Source organism: Lycium ferocissimum, chromosome 11 (assembly GCF_029784015.1).
Source record: "Lycium ferocissimum isolate CSIRO_LF1 chromosome 11, AGI_CSIRO_Lferr_CH_V1, whole genome shotgun sequence".
NCBI lineage: Eukaryota > Viridiplantae > Streptophyta > Magnoliopsida > Solanales > Solanaceae > Lycium > Lycium ferocissimum.
Genome location: NC_081352.1, coordinates 40,593,619 through 40,612,846, shown reverse-complemented (window position 1 = coordinate 40,612,846; position 19,228 = coordinate 40,593,619). Strand labels below are relative to the sequence as shown.

The 19,228-nt window shown below is 34.0% G+C and overlaps 3 protein-coding genes across 3 annotated transcripts in view; 2 read left to right on the top strand and 1 right to left on the bottom strand.

The window, feature by feature from the left end:
- Positions 1-821: 821 nt before the first annotated feature.
- On the top strand, positions 822-3,495 carry LOC132036781 (large ribosomal subunit protein uL5z-like). The gene is made up of 5 exons (XM_059427161.1): positions 822-976; positions 1,216-1,323; positions 1,409-1,451; positions 2,454-2,649; positions 2,978-3,495. Exons 1-5 carry the CDS (start codon positions 974-976, stop codon positions 3,171-3,173), a joined length of 546 nt encoding a protein of 181 aa, XP_059283144.1. The 5' UTR covers positions 822-973; the 3' UTR covers positions 3,174-3,495.
- Positions 3,496-4,697: 1,202 nt separating this feature from the next.
- LOC132037114 (probable transcription repressor OFP9) lies at positions 4,698-5,843 on the bottom strand. Its single transcript, XM_059427572.1, has one exon. It carries the CDS (start codon positions 5,300-5,302, stop codon positions 4,805-4,807), a length of 498 nt encoding a protein of 165 aa, XP_059283555.1. The 5' UTR covers positions 5,303-5,843; the 3' UTR covers positions 4,698-4,804.
- An 8,857-nt stretch (positions 5,844-14,700) lies between these two features.
- Positions 14,701-19,228, top strand: part of LOC132037102 (chaperone protein dnaJ C76, chloroplastic) — a 5,360-nt gene continuing 832 nt past the window's right edge. The window contains exons 1-9 of the mRNA XM_059427560.1: positions 14,701-15,155; positions 15,841-15,969; positions 16,042-16,171; positions 16,497-16,617; positions 17,536-17,617; positions 17,910-17,963; positions 18,844-18,882; positions 18,985-19,084; positions 19,170-19,223. Coding sequence (XP_059283543.1) covers positions 14,922-15,155; positions 15,841-15,969; positions 16,042-16,171; positions 16,497-16,617; positions 17,536-17,617; positions 17,910-17,963; positions 18,844-18,882; positions 18,985-19,084; positions 19,170-19,223 — 943 coding nt within the window. The 5' untranslated portion in view covers positions 14,701-14,921. The remainder of the gene's footprint in view (positions 15,156-15,840; positions 15,970-16,041; positions 16,172-16,496; positions 16,618-17,535; positions 17,618-17,909; positions 17,964-18,843; positions 18,883-18,984; positions 19,085-19,169; positions 19,224-19,228) is intronic.

Sequence of the window (19,228 nt, the reverse complement as noted above, 5' to 3'; positions counted from 1 at the left end):
GAAAGCTAATAAAAATCGGGCAATTCGCAGTAATGCCCTAATTTTGGAGTGGTCTTTAATTTTTGTCCACCAAAATAAAAGTTTTAATTTTTGTCCTTCGCCTAAAATCTCAGGGTTCCGGATTCGAATCCCTGCTCAGGCAAAAATTAAAAAAAAATAGCTAGGCATAGTTTGCATGCAAATTATGCCTGATGGGGCAAAGTTTGCCTGCAAACTATGCCATAGCAAACTCTACCTGATAAGGCATAGTTTGCAGGAAAGTTTGCCATCAAGCATGCAAACTCTGCCCAGTTAATATAAGTGTTAGTTTGCAATCATCTGCCATAATCCTATATTAGTCCTCTGCATTGAAGATAACTATCTTGATCCCAACATTTAATTTTGGGATCTTTACACTATACTTAAACAACAGCTTAACAAAGCCCTCAATTTGATAGTTATACGAACCAACATGGGTACAAGATAATTATACACTTATGCCTTAAATTTGCCTTGCGAAATTCCTTTTTTTTTTTTTTTTTTTTTTTGATTTGAAAACAAAATTACGCCTTGCGAATTTTTTTTTTTTTTTTGACAGAGCTAGGGTTCGAAACTAGAACCTCGAGATATTAGGCGAAGGACAAAAATTAAAGACCACCAATTTGAGGGACAAAAATTAAAGACCACCCCAAAGGAAAAAAATGATAGAAATCTAGACAAGCATATAAGTATAACGACAATGAATTTCTTTAATCGGCTATAATTGTAAAAATAATACAATAAAAATCAGTGCACCTTAAATAGTTTGTGCAAATAGGCTATCCGCGAAACTAATATCCAGAAGTGACAGTATTTCTGAAAATGGCCCAGACCCGAGACAAGGTGCGGCCCATAATCGTATCATTTGTAAAAGTTAGATAGCATTAGGGTTTTTCCACCATCTTCATCTTCAGTACCCTAACAACCCTCCTTGCTGCTGCAACTTCGTCCAGCAATGGTATTTTCTACAATTTCTGTTCCATCAATATTAATAATGATTATCACTATTATGTATACGCTGAAAACTAAAAAATATTTCTTAATTTTGTCTAATTCACTGTGTTTCTAACTTTGGCTTTGTAAGACTTTCTTCAATTCTTGGAGTGCCTTCTTTTTAGACATTTCAAGCTGAAACTAATTAGTGATTATCCTACGAAAACTAAAAAATATTTCATTGTTGTGTTATAATGAGAACAGGCTTCAGAGAAGAAATTAAGCAACCCAATGAGGGACATTAAGGTCCAGAAACTTGTCCTCAACATCTCCGTTGGTGAAAGCGGAGATCGACTCACTAGAGCTGCAAAGGTGAATCCTTTTTCATTAAATCAACTGATTTTTTTTTGAGATTGGACTAAGATTGGGTGTATTTCCCTTTTTTTTTATGGTTAAGGTGTTGGAGCAACTTAGTGGCCAATCACCTGTTTTCTCCAAGGGTAATCTTTTCAATCTTCTACGCATTTATGGGATTTTTTTTACCCGCCCACCAAAATAATATCCCGCAAATGTAATTATTTTTAGCTGATTGACCATATACGTATATATATATATAGGACACTGTTGGTTCTTGGAAATATTAGCTATGCACACTGATCTTTTGTCTGATGCATTTGAGGGATTTTTACACTTTATATCCGCCCACCAATATGTGTAAATATATTAAATATACATATTTTATACTCCCTCCGTCCCGAAGTAGTTGTCATGTTTCACTTTTCCGAGACTAATGCGATTAGATTAATTTAACATTTTAGATTAAAAAATTAATATTCAAAACTTCAAAAAGATTAGATTAATTCAACATTTTACTTTCGATTATTAAAATTTAGATCCGGGCTTTTGCATATTTAGCAGCGAATGTAATTGTTTTCAGTTCTTAAATTGAAATTCTTTTATATATATATATGTGTGTGTGTGAGTGTGTGTCTTAAGCCAACATAGATGATCATTTGTCTTATGCATGAAGTAATGCTTATATATAAGCTGCTTGTTTGTGGTAATTGGATAACAATATTGCTGGTCTGTGACTTCGTTAAAATCTGGCCTTAATTTTTATCAGTTACAGTTCTTGCGATTAGAGAGGACTGAGATTGTTTGAGGATTTGATAACCATTAAATGTGAGGTACTCCCGATTTATGGTTTGCTGAACTAAAACCTCAAACAACCAGATGTGTTGGTTGCATGTTCTTGTGAGTACTTAAATTGTTCTTTTAAGTGCATACATTGATATGGGAGATTGTGAAAATTTGACTGGAGAATGGAATTTCCTGCTTTTGTGCATACATTGATATGGGTAAAATGACTGGAGAATGGAATTTCCAATGATTTGCTTGAGTAATTTGCTTGTGTATATTTAACGAACTTTGTAATTATCTCAGATTTCCTGTCTGAAGACCTTATTTTGTTTCTCACATGCTTGTGTGGTTCTCATTAACAGCGAGGTATACTGTGCGGTCCTTCGGAATCAGGCGTAATGAAAAGATAGCTTGCTATGTCACTGTCAGAGGGGAGAAAGCCATGCAGCTACTTGAGAGTGGATTGAAAGTTAAGGAATACGAGTTGTTGAGAAGGAACTTCAGTGAAACCGGCTGCTTTGGGTTTGGTATTCAAGAGCACATTGATCTTGGAATTAAGTAAGCTGAATGTCATCTAGCATATCTTCTTGTGTTTTAACTTTCACGATCTGCATAATTAGCTGCTGCTAGCATTACTTTGCTGATCTACCTTTTCCAGTGCTTAACAAGAAAACTATGTTAATTCTTGTTGGAAATTGCATAAAACTTAATAGACGTAGTTTAAGGAAATGATTTTCGATACAGTTCTCTTTAATAATTATTCTCTTGCTGCATCTTACCATATTAACCGCAGTTCGTCATGCATGTGCTATTTTTGCATTTATAATTTGATATATTAATTTTCATCCCGAAGTTTTGTCATTCTATTTTTTCTTCTCTTTTACAGATATGACCCTTCAACTGGTATTTATGGTATGGATTTCTATGTTGTATTGGAGCGTCCTGGATACCGTGTTGCTCGTCGCCGCAGGTGCAAGTCTCGAGTCGGGATCCAGCACAGGGTCACAAAGGATGACGCAATGAAGTGGTTCCAGGTCAAATATGAAGGTGTTATCCTTAACAAGTCCTCAAATATCAGCTGATAAGCTGAGAGCCAGCTTCTGGATCAGTTTGTCTCCCTAGCAATTTTATGTTTATGCATTTTGTAGACCGATATCGGTATCACTTCTAAGGAAAATTTTGGAGAGTCTCTATTAGTTGGTATATGAGGATGTGTTAGTTCCTCATTTTGGCTATCTGATGAACTCAATCCTTTTCTTTTTTTGTGGTCATTTTCTCTTGTTGCAATCAAAGTAGAATCAGCAATCTAGTGTTACAAGAGACGTTATGAATACCTTAATTGGTTACCTATTGTGGTACTGAATTGACGCTGTTTAAACATTTTTATCAAATTGGCTTTGGGGAGTTGGATGTTTCATGTTTGGCACCCAATATATGATGATGGATATCAGACGATGAGTAAAATAATGTCTCTCTGTAGCTTGGTAAAATTGGTCCTTGATATTAGGACCTGCCCAACTCATCCGAGTTTGGATGAGTTAATGATCTGCCTTATTATTAACTTAGTTCATTTAGAAGTTGGCTAATTTGGACCAAGTACGTAGCCGAAATTGTTTGAACTCTGTCAAAATATTTTCTTTTGTTTAGTTTGTTATATAGGTATAAATTATAATAAAGAAGAAAGGAGTTTTTTACTCTATTAATATAGTTTGTTAATTAAACAAATCATCAGAAAACAGAAAACAAATTAAAATATGGTAAGGGTTGGTCAAGTTGAATTAAACTTCGGCAAGTATGCTTTAGTAGACTCTTTTTGATCTGTTCGACTTGATTTGTATATTATTGGTTTGGTTTCCAATTACGGCTCGTAGGCTGCTAAATTGATAACAGAACCAGTAAGATATTCATTATTGGTTAATCGATTACCGGTTCTTAACAACTCGATTATCGATTTAACCTATAAGAAAATGTCTTCTAGGGGCTAATGGCTACCTGCTCCTCTAGAAATTTTTCCTTTCCGTTCATGTTTCCATTTGTTATTATGTATCTTCTACCATAATGGTAATATCTAAGCAACTAGTGCAAAACCATATGTTTCTCCAAATTAACTGCATTCGACCCACATTAGCATGTGTTTCCATACCAAACAATTAGTGCAAAACCACAACCTTTTAGCATCAACCTGAAATAAGTTCCTTCCTTGATTTTACTTTTAGTTTAGTTGAGGTTGTACTAGGAAATTTGGTGCTACTAAACGGATAGTACATAATAGGGTGGATTTCACTTGCCTTTAGTTGGAGAGATAACAATACGACCAGTCATTGAGTAGAAAATTCCAGGTAAAGTATGAATTATAAATCTATTTAATTATAACAATCTAGTCTATTATAGTCAAGCTAATGAAATTTAGAAATGGAAAATAGGAATTAGGAATAGAGTTTCCACTAAAGCCACTTTTATATAATCAGGGCTAAAAGGTAAGTTTAACAGGACCTTATTGGGAAATCGGTTTAACCGTTAAGCAAACTCAAAGAACCGATAACCGAATAGATAACACAACTGTTTGAAGTACGTTAAGCCGATCACCTGATACTGATTAACCAATAGCATTATTTTCATTTCGATTTATCGGCAAAACCGAACTTTGCACACTGCTAACTAAAGCCATTCTTATAGTGATTGGGGGAATTAGAATTGATAGAAAACCGAAGTTCTATACTTGATATAAAGGTTGTTTACATGATAAGAAGAAATTGCTGCAAACTTCATGGAACACTTCGAGTATAACACCATGATATTCCTCAGCATTCATGGACACATAATAATTCAAAAGTCGCCTTAAATCCTTCGTATCATGAATCCTATTTGCCATTATCATCTGTTCGATGGACTCCCTAAAATCCTCTCTCGGATCATTAGATGATTTCTCCATAGCTATCATCACTATAAACTTAGTCTTCTCCTCTCGTTCCGCCCTCCTCCTCCTTCTCCTCTCTTCGTTTTTCGCCTCTTCTCTTTCTCTAATCATCTTGTCTAACCTCTCTTGCACCATTGCATGTGTTAGGCTTGAAATAGTCGGATATCTATCAGAATTTGAACTTTCAGCTTCTTCTGAAGATGACGAAACGCTCAGCCTACAACTGCAGCACAAGGCACTGCATCCCTTAAGCTTCTGCTTCTTGGCTGCTGCTGCCGCTTTAGCGTTCTGCATTATTTGAGCAGAGAGGTATGATTTGAAGGAGAGATGTTTAAGGGAAAATAATTTATGCAATTAGAAAGTGGGGTTTTACTAATCATGATTGTGTCTCGAGATTAATGAACCAGTGAAGATCACTAGGGATATAGGGGACATTCTTTTAGCTCATAAAAGCTCGTGATCATGATGTTAATTAGATATTCTTGATTTCCTTTAAAGATTGTATTAGGTGGCATGCTTTTTCAAGCTGTGGTTGAGAACAGAAGTTTCACGTTTCTCTACAATTAAACACCATTAAAAGAAGATTGAAGAAAAAGTGCAAAAAAGGTGAGAACTTTTGATTGCTTTCACATGCTAATGCCAGGTGCTATGTACAAGTTGATTTCAATAATCTGGAAAAGCTTTGTGGTAAGCTAGTGAAATGGCTGCAGAGGGATATATCATATATTCAAGTTGATGAAACAGAGGGAAGACATTCTGTTGTAGAAACCACTTGACCTCATCATGGAAGATGCAAAAGCTCCTGCACAGTTGCAATAAAAATAAGATTCTTTTTTATTGGGCTGAAGTGGTGAAAACACTCCTAAACTTGGCTCGAATTATTACTTTAGTCCCCAAACTATTACCACACTTAAAAACACCCCTAATATTGGCAAACTGAGTTTAAATTCACCCCATGTTGCCACATGGCACAGCAAGAAAATGCCATGTGAACAGCGCATGGATTCACGTTGCTGAGGTGTCCTAGCACGGCGGAGAATTTAAATTGAGTTGGCCAAGATTAGGGGTGTTTTTAAGAGGGTCAATAGTTCAGGGACTAAAGTTACGAAAACGGGCTAAGTTTAGGGGTGTTTTCACCACTTCAGCCTTTTTATTGGATAACCAAGAAATCCCTAAGAACCAGTGGTGCACGGTTTGAAACTCGATGGAGGTGGGCGTTCGCCCCTCTACTCTTATCCACTTAAATACCAGCGCAGGGTTCAAAGTTCAAACCCGTGACTTGCACCTAATCTACACATCACTTGTGACGCTCTTACCACTAGACCAAATCTCTGGGTCTGGAATAAAAGTAAGATTAGTCTACATTTGGAACAATATCTGGTTTAAACTATGATTTAATGCGAGTCAGATTTAACCTTTCTTTGCCAGAAAGTTACTTTAGATAGCTCATCTTAGTTGGCTACATCAGATTTGATCTGAGACTTTGCAGGGTGAATTTAATATAGTAAATACAGAATTAAATCAAAAAAGAAAACGCTAAACTCCCATCAAAACCCAGAATTTTGCTCTGCACAACATAAACGCCAATTATGTAAACACAAATTATTAAGTTAACAAAAAAGGCCTAATAATTCTTGAGGACAATAAGCATTGCAAGTAGGACCTGTGATTCAAAATGATTGCAAGGGAGCATGAAAAAACAGTAGGGCCTATCAGATCATGTTAAAAAATATAAACTCAACCCAGAAAGTAAGGCTAATCCATAGCTTAGGGAATATAGTATGCAAGATGCTAAGCATTAGGCTTCTTTATCCTCTCAAAAGCAAGTAGGTGAATGCAAAATCATAAACTACATAGGGTTCTCTTTAGCATATCTCAAATAATAGAATTCTTAAAAAAAGTATTCCTTTAATGATTAGATATTTTCCTTCTCTTATGGATGAATTCAAGAGTAGCCCACAAGAAAGCTTGAAACTCAATCCTAATTCACTTTTGTTAACCTTTTTATAATAATTTCGCTTCTTATATTGCAAAGAGATGGGTCATGCTCCACCCTATAGCTCCCATTTTCGAGTTTATAATTTCCAATGTGTTCCTACTATGGTCCCCAATTAAGAACTCCAAAAGATAAAGTTAACTTCTGCAGAGAGGGACATTCCAGTCTTGAGTATGATCACATAAACTACTCCACTATCCACGTGTTTGGTTCTAAGCTTGCAATGCACTAGAGCAAGTTCCAAAATTTATCACACAAATTACTCCACTATCACTTTTTTCTTCAATAGAACTGAATTTCATGAGTTCTTGAGCTGCATAAAGGTTCTAGGAGATAATAAAAGAAAAAAGACAAAAAGAGCTCAAGTTAACTTTCAATATGGGTAAACTACAAAATTGTAAGTTGCATTTTCACATTACTACTGATTCTAGAGTGATTGACAAACCACAACGAAGATCAGTGTACACGTCCAGCACTTTATAATTTGCTGTTTCTGTCAATATACGGGAGTAAAACCATACTATGGGAAGTAAAGGGTTTTGCCTCGGGAGTGTGTTTGTGTGTGTGTGTGTGTGTGTGTTGGGGGGGGGGGGGGAAGCTGTTCTAAAAAGTATATGCATTTCGTAAGAAAATGCCAGTTTGACTTGCTCATAATTTACACAATCATGATACTCAGCACATTAAGTTCTCATCTCCAGACTATACGAGATCATCATGTATACCTACAACTAAGCAATTCTTAACTAAGTCAACAAAGTTAAGAGGCTATAAATTCAATTAATCCACAGCAAAAACACTGGAAATAGGAGCCAGCACATTATTAAAAAGAACCATACCAAGCATAAAATTTTTTTTTTAGTGCTTCGCTTCATAAAAAAAAAAAAAAAATAAATAAAAAAAAAATTTAGAGGTAAAACGAAATGTGGCATACTTGCACCAAATAGAATGAAGTCTGCAGTATGATGGATGAGAACCAGATGCATGTGGAAAGACTTCACGGACAAGTAAGATCTCAAACTCCATGATGAGTTATTTATGAGCTTTCACCATTACAGAGTGGGAGGTAAATTGAAGACATATCCTTTGCTTCATAGTCTAATTACCATGATACCGTAGGTTTACATTGTTTCTCTAGCTATCTTTTTAAAATTTTGTTCTTTTCTTTTTGAATAAGGGCTTTCATTGTTTCTGTTGTACATGTTGCAAATATAATATTCACAAGTTGACAGGTCCCAATGCAACAAACTAGCAGTAGTCAGGCAGAACATGCCATTACTAGCTCAAAACATTGTCATAGATGTCATCATGTGGAAAAATGATAATATGGTGAAAAATGTTTATGCAGACCTTTTGAGTTAGAGAAAAATCACAGTAGGGTAAAGATCAGGACATACAACGATTACTTTTCTTGCTGGTGAAACATCCTATTGTCACTTTTGTAGGCTCCTCTAGCAAAGCAATTAGATTTACTTTGGAATCAATGTAATGAAATCATATGAGCTAACTTTTATAATCTGTTATTAGTGAAGATTCAATAAGCATCAAATGGTAAAGCAGAACAAATGCAATATAGACTTTCCTAGATGGGCGAGATCAGTAGATTTGAAGCTTTACACCCTACATACATTAGGAAAGATTTACATCCATATTTCTTCCATCCCATCCACCTCAATGTAGTTGACATTCGAATTAACTTTTAACTACATCACACACAAAACAAAACAAAAAAATCACGTGCAGGAAAAGGTGTAGATGATTAGATAAGAGCCCCGCAAGAATATGCAAGATGATTAGCAAGATTTGGAACTTGTAGCATGCAATAGTTTTACCGGATGCAGCACTGGTAGTTCGGAGCTCTTAGGAGTTGGATTGGTTAAATAGAGGTTCCAGAGTTACAGTTCAGTCCTCTTATTTTTATTATTTACTTTACTGGTCCCTGGTCAGATTGAGTTATGCTGAGTTCAGCCTTCACTCGGTGGGGCATGTCATTTATCACTTGTGAGTGATTATCAAAACCCCTTTACTTTTCCCTTCTGTTTACATTGTCTGTTCAGTTTCTCTGGTTGCATTCGTTTGAATTAAAAAGTTTTTTCTTGTTGCTTTCTGCATTTCTCTTGCTTCTGCAGCAGATAAAATTGGAAGTTTGATTTGCTACCAAATATAATAACATGGAAGATGCAAATAAACAAAGGAAATGACTAAGGGCAACGAACCAAAAGAGAATTTGGTAAAGAAGCATTTCTTCTAGATGATAAAATTTAGTGCGTCAAGATACAAGTTCATCATTGCAGCTAAAATTTTCCTCATTTGACATTAGCTCAAACCAATCTCACATCTCTAGTGGCATCCATATCCTTGGTTTCAAACTAAAAAAGTTTCTGGCCTAATACAACTTAACAAATAGTTTAACAAAAGAAGAGAACAACCTCACATGATAAAACAATAATACAACGACAAGAATCAATGAGAAGGAGCACATTAGGGTATTACAAGTTTCTTGCCAGCATAGATTGTGTCCCCTTCAAGCCCGTTAGCCTCCTTAATTTCCTCAATTGACACCTACTGAAATCCAAATATACATTCAATGTACCTCCATGCCATTAAATGTGTAAAAGAGCAAACTTTTTCTAGATGTTTTTCTCGTGCGTAACAAGAAACCAATATTCAACAAGATACTCCATTTATCCAAAAGAATAACGAGTTTGGAGTGTAAAGATCAAAACATCTAATTTTCAAAATATGACATTGATTTCTTCATCTTTAAGTAAATGTCTCAATTTTAATAATCAAAATATCAATAAATGAGTTTTTCTCAAAAAGGTAAGGGTAAGGTCTGCGCACATCCTACTCTCCCTAGACCCCCACTTGTGGGATTACTCTGCTATGTTGTTGTTGTTATCAATAAATCGTTCGAAAATTTCGTAGTCAAAGAATGAATTGCTTTTTAACTTCCCAAATAGCAATAGTAGCATATCAAATTAGACCAACGAGCAACACGAATGCGTAACCCATATTTTCTAGAGAGTCCCCAAAGAGTGTCTCCTCGTTCAATCTCTATTACATTTGGTAAAGCTTCCTTCTCTTTTCGCTCCACGCAACAACTAGGTTTCTAAAAAAGCCACAAAAACAAATACATTACGCAAAAAAGTTAAAAAGATTGAACACATGGGGGTGTTTGGATTGACTTTTTAAAAATAGTTTAAAGTTAAAAGCCACCAATTGGGATAACTAACTTTTAGCTTTTAGCTTATTTTTGTACTTACTTTGCTTAAAAGTAACTGCTTAAAAACACTTTTTATCTCCCTCAGATACCATGAAAGTAGAAAAACACTTAAAATAAGTCAATATAAACACCCCAAAAATTTCATAAGTAAATAACCTAGACGATGGGCTCAGGTTCTGGCTGGCATTGTTGAAGCACTTGAGGCTGAGTTTGAGTTGACTGGACAACTACTTCACTTGTTTTATTACTACTATTGAGGTTGTTAGGATTGTTGAAAGGGTTAAGGGCTTTGAGAATGCTCTTCGCGATTCCCGAGACGACAACGAATCCAGCTGCCTTTGCTATGTTTTTCTCCTTATATTATCCGCATCGACGGCTGTCGATTGCTCCACATCGACCGATCGATCCGTAGTAGTATTGTTTTAGGTGGTGTTTGGTTTGCAAAGGAGGAAAGGGGTTTTAGGGAGTTATTGTCATTCAAGTTTAGAGAATTTCTTACAAAAGTTACTTTTATTTTATTTTGGATAATAAGTATTATTACTTTCCTCTAAAAGTATTTAAATACCTCAAAGTCTCATTCTCTCCTAGTTGGCATGCCACGTCATTAGAGCCTCATATTTTTTAAATAATAGACTTGTTTAACTCATCAAACTCATTTCATTAAATTCATATTTTATATCCAATCAAATATGAGCCGGTTTAAAAACGATAAAGGAACAAACTAGCGTGTAATCTAAATGACCTTGAATTAAAAGATGAATTCTTTATATCTATAAATATTAAAATTAAAAAATTGAATTTGAGTTACTTTAGAGCTTTAGTTTATATTGCTAGACATTAACATGACAAGTCGGAATATCTATATCATTACATGAAATAAATTAAGAATATAGTATATTTCATATAAGACTAATAATATAATATTTTAAAATAAAAAATAAAAATATAATATTTTAAACAAGTATTATAGTAATGAAAATTAAGAAATAAAAAAAGATCTCGATGGTATGGAATGGAGATGCCAAAAATTATACACTACATACATAAAAATAAATAACTAAAAATAAAGAGGAAAAATTTGCACTGGATTTATTTTTTAAAATATACGATTTTATTAGATTTTTTAAAAGTTAAACCGATACGAATCTAATCTTTGTGTTATCTGTGTAATTCTATTTTAATGTGGAAAGAATATGTTGTTTAATGTGGAAAAAATATGCTATTTAAAAAAACTTGAATTTGAATTTAAATATATGTATCGGGATTTAAAGAAAATTTAGATTTGAAAAAGTGGCTTGATAGAAAGTATGATTTGATTTTTTTGCAACTTTTTAATCAGGTCATATTTAATTGGATATAAAATATGAATTTGATTAAATGAGTTTGATGAGTTAAATATGTCTATTATTAAAATAAAAAAAATGGGGCTTTAGTGACATGGCATGCCAACTAGGAGAGAAGGAGGCTTTTGAGGTGTTTAGGTACTTTTTAGGGAAAGTGGTGATACATGAGTGACCTTATCGTCCTAAATGAAACAAAAGTGACTTTTGTAGAAAATTCCTTAAAATTGGATGACCATCCAAGGAATTAACTCGGTTTTAGGGGTAGTGTGGTGTGATTGAAGTTTGAATTTCGAGCAAAATCATCACGCGCTCTCCTCAAACTAAGGAGGCGTTTGGCCATAGAAATACGAAAAAAAAATTGGAGTTGAAGTTGTGTTTAACCATAGTTTTGCAAATAATATTTGACTGTTGAGATATATTTTTTTCAAAAAAATAATTTATACCCTTAATTTCTAAAAACTAGTCAGACCATCTAAAACAATTAATAAACATAACCGATGTGTAAACACTATCTCATCAATCCCACCTTGCACTTGTACTCCATACAAAACCCAACAAGAACTAAACCAAGTAGCTGTAAAAATAAATACTATGAAAAACTTTTATAAAAATAGCTGTAAATAAAAACACTTTGAGGGTCCTTTTTATAAAAATAAAAACTTGAAACAGAAAAATAAAAGTAACGGTCTAAATCAGAAAATGAAAAAAGTGAAAAATAAAGTTTTGGTTGTTTTTCAAATTTCAAATACCACTTCAAATTTTATTTGGAATTTTTATGGCCAAACACTAGCACCCATTTGGCGATGAGAATTTTTCAATTTTTTTTCCGGAAAATTATTTCACTTTATTTGAAAATCAGCGTTTGGACATGAAAATGTATTTGGAATTTGGAAAACCTCTAAAACCCCATTTTCACTTTTTTTAAATTTCAATACATTGAAACAACCAAATATTCTTTGGAAAACTATAACTAAACACAACTCCATGTTCAACTCCAACTTCAATTCCAACTTCAAAATTCTAAATAAAGTAAAAATATTTGATTTTCATGGCCAAACCGCCTACTAATTTTTGAAAAAAGTGAAAAAAAATCCGAAAAAAAGTGAATAATTCTCATGGCCAAACGGATAGTAAAGTTCTGTTATTGTTTTCACGAGTTAAGTTACCTAACTAATTTTTGCAACTAAAGACCTGCATCTCTGAAGCATTTTCTCCTCAACTTTCTAAAATCTCTCCTTAGCTCCCTCAAGTTATGTAGATTTCTATTTTTTTTGGTAAATTGGAAAAGGCAAAATGTTTAAAGCCATTTAAGTTTGTCAAGAGAAGAAACTTCATATATTTGGGCGTGCTTTCCCGGTTCATCAAATCTTCATCATGCTTGTGTAAAGTCAGCACATTGATTCGCCGCTTTCAAGATGTGTTTAATAGAGATTTAGTTAACGTTCAACTATAATAGCCTTAAAAGGACGACATTGTATGTTCTCATCCTTAATAAGCTTGATAACTAATGGGTAGTCTATTTCCACCTTTACTCTTCGTAGCCCAATATTTTAGCTACCTTTAGCTCCTTTTTATGCTCCATAATTCTAGAATGAAGCTTAAAATAGGTTTCACCTTATCTGATTAATCCATCAATCATTTTTCTCGATCATATCTAAAGATTCCTCCAAAAGTATCATCTCAAGATTTTGTCTTTACACTACCATCAATATTCAACTTTATCTTTTCTACGCGAGGGGAAACCAAGCAGTTAGTGTGGCTTGTTGGAAGTAGGAGCTTGGAAATAGTTCACCAAATTTTGTAGCATAATTAGTAATTTATTTGCATTAATATGTAAATATTCCTTTTAATCAAATTTCTATTCCGCTCCTTCCTTATGTGCCACGTGGTGACAAATTCTATATTATCCAGTAAAAAGCTTTAAGATATGGTGAAATAGTTTAAGTTATTTGTAAATCCTTTTGAAGATACAATATGTCCCCCATCAGACATATGATTATATCCAAATGATTTGTGAGTATCACGGACCTTTGATTAAATGCTCGAGTTCTTTTTAAATTTTTTGTAAAACTTTGCTAACAAAAGATGTCTTCATTCCTTTTGAAGTTCCATATTCTGCCTATTCTTTTAGCTGTCCCGCGTCTAACTCATAATCCTTTTTTTCGAATTTGTAGTTTAAAATTTTATGTCCTTCCATTACTCCTAGTGAATCTCCTCCTAGTTTATGTGACGAAGTCAAATCAGGGGCGGACCTATGTGCAATTTAGTGGTGCTCCAGAATCCATTAAACTTGACGTACACTGGGTATATTTATATAAGAAATATATGAAATTTGAGTATAAATATAAATGTTAAAAAAGCACCCTAAAAATTAATACGACAGCTTGATGCTTTGGTTTCCAGACGAAACCTAAAGGCTTGAGCGGCAGGAGACCTGTGTTTGAACCTGCTGCTCAACATTTCAATTTTGATAATGATAATATTAAATGTAGTTGTCTTTTAGTTGCACCACGACCCTTAAATCCTAAATCCGCCCCGAGTCAAATACTTAAAAAGAAGACGGTGGCAAATATTGGTATTTTCAAATTTCAACGAAGGGGTAAGTAAGGATCATGACAAATGGGATTGCCAAAAGATGAAATAATCAACATTTTGTATAATTTAGGACAAGTAGATTTCTTTAAAAAATAAATTAAATTTAGAAAAAATACATCATTTATTAACATACATTTTTTAAGGATAAGGAAAGATTAGAGTAAGAAAAACAAATAACTTCCTTAACTTTTCAATTTCTTTCGCCGTTTCAAGACTTTTAATTATTTAATTTTTAAATGCTATTTTTATTTAAAAATTTAATATAATTTGGGTCCGAATTTAACACGCAAATGCCACTAGTATAGTATAGTAAGTAGGAAGAAGTAGTATTTTTAATCTTGACCTTAGTTCTAGATTTTTTCCCCCCCAACTATTCACCTTGTTCTAATTAGGACAAAGAACTTCAGATGAAGCGTGCAAGTAAAATCCTCCACGTTACGACACGTGTCATTGCTTATTCAATCACGCTCCATCCTACGCCAAACCGTACAAGATTCATTCTTTCACACATGGGGACAAGGTTCCACTAGATTCTTGGAAAACAAATGGTTCTCAACTTGCCATCTCATCATTTTCCTTAATTATTTTTCTTCTTTCAAAATTTTTCCCTCCTCATAAACTTTAATATATTCCTCAATTTACACACAAAAATATCCCAAATCCATTATTTCTTCATCCTTTTTATTGTTTATCTTTGATCCATTATTGAGTCAGTTCTTGATTTTTTTTTTTTTTTTTTTTTTGGAAGCTGTAAAGATGGCTCAATTGTTGTCACCTGTTTGCACAGATTCACTAAAATTACAAAACCCAATTCAGTGTTTCTCTTCAAGAAGTAAAGGGCAATTTTTGGCTAATAATTATAGTAAGTTGAACTATAGTTCAATGGGTTATTCTGGAAGGAAGAAAGGATTAGGGAGAATTAAAGTTGCTTATCAAGATTCTGCAGCATCTGAGGAAATTGCTGATGATTATTATGCTGTTTTGGGTTTGGTAATTTACTTTTTATTTCTCAACTTTCACTATATCCTTGTCTTTTTGCCAATCATTAAGTTTTTAGAAAGGAAAAAAAAAGCTTTCTTTTTGTATAAGTCCAGTCATTAACTTCTCAAAGATCAAATTTTTACTCATTTGTTTGCTGCATGTGTTTTGGAAAAGGTAATTGAAACTATTTTTTGCTTTTCATGTTGTAGTTTTGGTTTCTGTGATTACTTGCAACAAATTTCCCAGTAACCAACCTTGAATCAATGGTTAAATTTTAACTGCTAATTGAGGTGCTTCATTAATACTCTCAAGGAAGATATACCACTAGTTTATAGTAACAAAAGAATGTCAATTGTTTGTACTTTATCAAGAAGCTCAATTTGCAGGAGTCTAGAGGCACAGGATTTGAAGTTTGTGGGTCCTACAATGATCTTAAGTTAATAGTTCATAATCAAATATTCATAGTAGATATTTAGTGTATTTCTTAATACATATACAGGAGGGCGAAAGCTATTGGGTTCATGTGAACAACATATGTCACACTCTTGATCCGCCCCAGGACATGCAAATGCATATTTCTAGCATAATTTTGCCTCTAACTTTTTCAATTCTCTTGCCTGTTTGCCTTTTTGTGTTCTTTTTTGTCATGCTAAAAGATATGTCTTTAATGTTTTATTGGCCATTACGTTGCCAGCTTCCTGATGCTACATCTGCTCAAATAAAGAAGGCATACTATAATTGTATGAAATCTTGCCATCCAGACTTGAGTGGTGATGATCCCGAGACCACAAATTTTTGCATGTTTATCAATGAGGTCTATGAGGTGAGTGTTTGACTATTTGACAATGCATATATTTGTCGTGCTCATCACTCGCTAATCATTATAGCGCTCTAGATTCTTAGTGATCCTGTGCAAAGGAGAGTTTATGATGAGATCCATGGGTATACTGCCACAGCAATCAACCCTTTCCTGAGTGATTCATCGCCGAAAGATCATGTATTTGTTGACGAGTTTAGCTGCATAGGTATTATGTCTCACATTTTATTTGTTTGTATGTATATATATATATATGTTACTAATTGTCTCTTTCAAGTAGCTGTTTTGTTTGTTCATCTTGCTTAAGTTCAGTTTCCTTTTTCCTGATACTGAATTCTTAACGGTCATATTTGTACTAATGACAGCAGCTTGAATTTGTGTAGTTTATGTGCAAAGTGTTGCAATATCAGTTCTTATTTTGTCCTAAATTTGTTGAACTATGTTAAGTTTTGTCAAATCATTGAAATACAAAAAAAATGGCAGCACCTTCTTGGAAAAAAGTATTATTTAGAACACATCTCTTTTCTTCACAGGCTGCAAAAATTGTGCTAATGTTTGCCCTAAAGTGTTTGGCATTGAGGAAGACTATGGAAGAGCTAGAGTTTATGATCAATGTGGACACCCTGATTTTATTCAACAAGCTATAGATAGCTGGTAAGTTCTAGCTTTATAGATGTAGCTGATTGTTTTGAACTTCTATATCCAATCTGCTAAAGGTCTAATGTAATTCTGTACTGACAAGTTTCAAGTAAGAATAGACATATAGTTATTATTTCCTTTCTAGTATCTGAATTTGGTATGATCCTCACGCAAAGCAACTAAAGTTGCAAAAATGATACTGCAGCTTCGTAATTTAAAGTGCAATGGGGCTTACATAGGTGATGCATCTCCTATGCCATCTTGTTTCGTCATTTATTTTGTTATGCCACTATGGCATGTTTCAAATGTCATATTCTTCTTCTATCGAATGGTTGTGGCACATCCTAAGTGTGGGTAGACTTTAGTCAACAGAGTCTAAGGCAAAATGTACAACTCCTTTATATCACAATGATTATACTACCAACTTCGCCTTCCATAAGTAGTTATAAGCTGGTCAAATAAACTTGAGCTTTAGCAGCTTATGCTCTTGACAAAAGCATACGGAGAGTGTCTGTTCAGAAGATAGACTGACATAATAAGTTGCTTCAAGTTATGGACATATCTTCATTGTTAGTTTTAACTAAGATTATTATGCTATATCAGGCTTCTTTTTTCAAAAAGGAGAGGAAAGGAAATTTGATTTATGTATCTATGCCAGATGACATTGGAAAAAAATTGGTACATACTAAATTGGACTTTTCAGTGACTGCAGAATCAACAATGTTGTCTCTTACCGAATATGGAAGATCTAACTAATCCTTATCTAAAGCATTGCGTTGTTTCGTATGTCTTGGAAGTTAGGAGCACTGTTTTATTTGCCAATACTGTTCGTCTGTTTTATGATCCTTAAATTTTGTACTTTTGCTATTTCCATCTCGTAAATTTTGTAAGAGAAAGATATTGCTAAGTCAAACTACTACTTTCTCTTTGCAGCCCAGTTGATTGTATACATTGGACTTCCGCTGCACAGCTATCATTGCTCGAGGATGAAATGCGAAGAGTAGAAAGAGTAAATGTGAGCTACATTTCTCATTTAACTTTGCAATTTCATGTCCATAGCAAATCCAGTTTATGTTCCTTTAGGGTTCTGCTGCAGTAAAATGCTCGGTGACTTCACAAGTTGTTACGGTATTCTGTGATCCGTCTAGATTATCCATATATTTGGTTAAGTTTTTGCAGTAACAAGTTTCTATTGACCTTATCACCTAAACTAATCTGCTTCTAGACTTTTCTCAAATTCCTTATTTGGTTTATTGTCCTTTTTAGCTTGGTATTGAGTGTAACATGTGTATTTTATGTGTCAACAGGTCGCCTTCATGCTTTCAGGAATGGGCGGTGGAGCCGTTGATGTTTTCAGAATGGTATTCGTAATTCCGTTTTATGTCTCTTTTGTCGGTTCATTTTGTCAGCATGACTTTAGTCACTAGTTGATATTATCATGATATTTCTTACCCTGAAACGTCCATAGTTTAGTTACAGCTTACGAAATGGCTTTGAGCGAATCTATTTTCTATTTTAGTATGTTTTTTGGGATCCACATCTAAAGAACTTTGGGAAGTAGTTGCAGTTGGAGCTGGATCCGAAGCTAGAAATATCTAATGCTTCAGTTGCAATGATACTGGAGAAAAGGAGATTAGTGTATTAAAGTGTTTGAACTATGCTCTAAGAATATTTAGTAAGAACCAGCTAGGTCGTGATCAATAGAAGTACTCAAGCTTGAGAGATACACCTAGACCTCTGCTTGACAAAAAAAAAAAAAAAAAGATACACCTAGAACTCTAGAAGATATCTACATGTGAAATGCCTGATTAGATGTTTATTTTGCTAAATATTTATTCAAAAGAATTTATCTGAGCATATATCAATTCAATCCTCATATTGAAAAGATGGAAAGCCAATTCGTCAAGAGAGTTATCCATAAGCATGTCTTTTCATATCATCTTACCTATGTGAAATTGAAATATTATTTTCATATGATATCTGTAACTGTTCTATTCTTTGATTCGTTGAAACAACCATTAGTTTTGTTATTTTTATTTGGAGTTGTTGGAAATGAGAGAAATACTTAGCCAATGAAACTATGGTTTGGAAACACTTAGTTGACAGTCGGCTGAATTATCAAGTCATTTTAGGAACCTGTTCTGATAATGAAGCTCTGTGTGGTTAAAGTTCAGATAATTGTTTGCTTTTCTGTAATTCACTTTACACATCTGAATCATGTCCAAACACTAAATGATGCAGGCGAGCACACGGTGGGAAAAACGACAATCTAAAGTATTGGTAAGAACTCCTGGCCCAAACTAAAATCAAAATGATGAGAATATTAATAGTTGTAGCATTATAATTAGCTGGAAAGCTGGAATGACATGTAAGTTATTGCAGGAACAAGCTAAGATCAGAATGATGAAGAAGAAAGATTCTGAGAAAACTGAATCATACTGGGATAACCTATGGGGCAATGCTAAAGACTACGAAAATACAGGTTGAAAAAACAAACCTAATTGAACTTGGTTGGTTGCTAAGTAATGCATATTATCACATTACCTAATTTGATTTGGTTGATGCAGAGGAGGAAGTGGAAGAAAGATCAAAAAGAAACGCGCTTTCTCAAGATGGAGAGAGTACT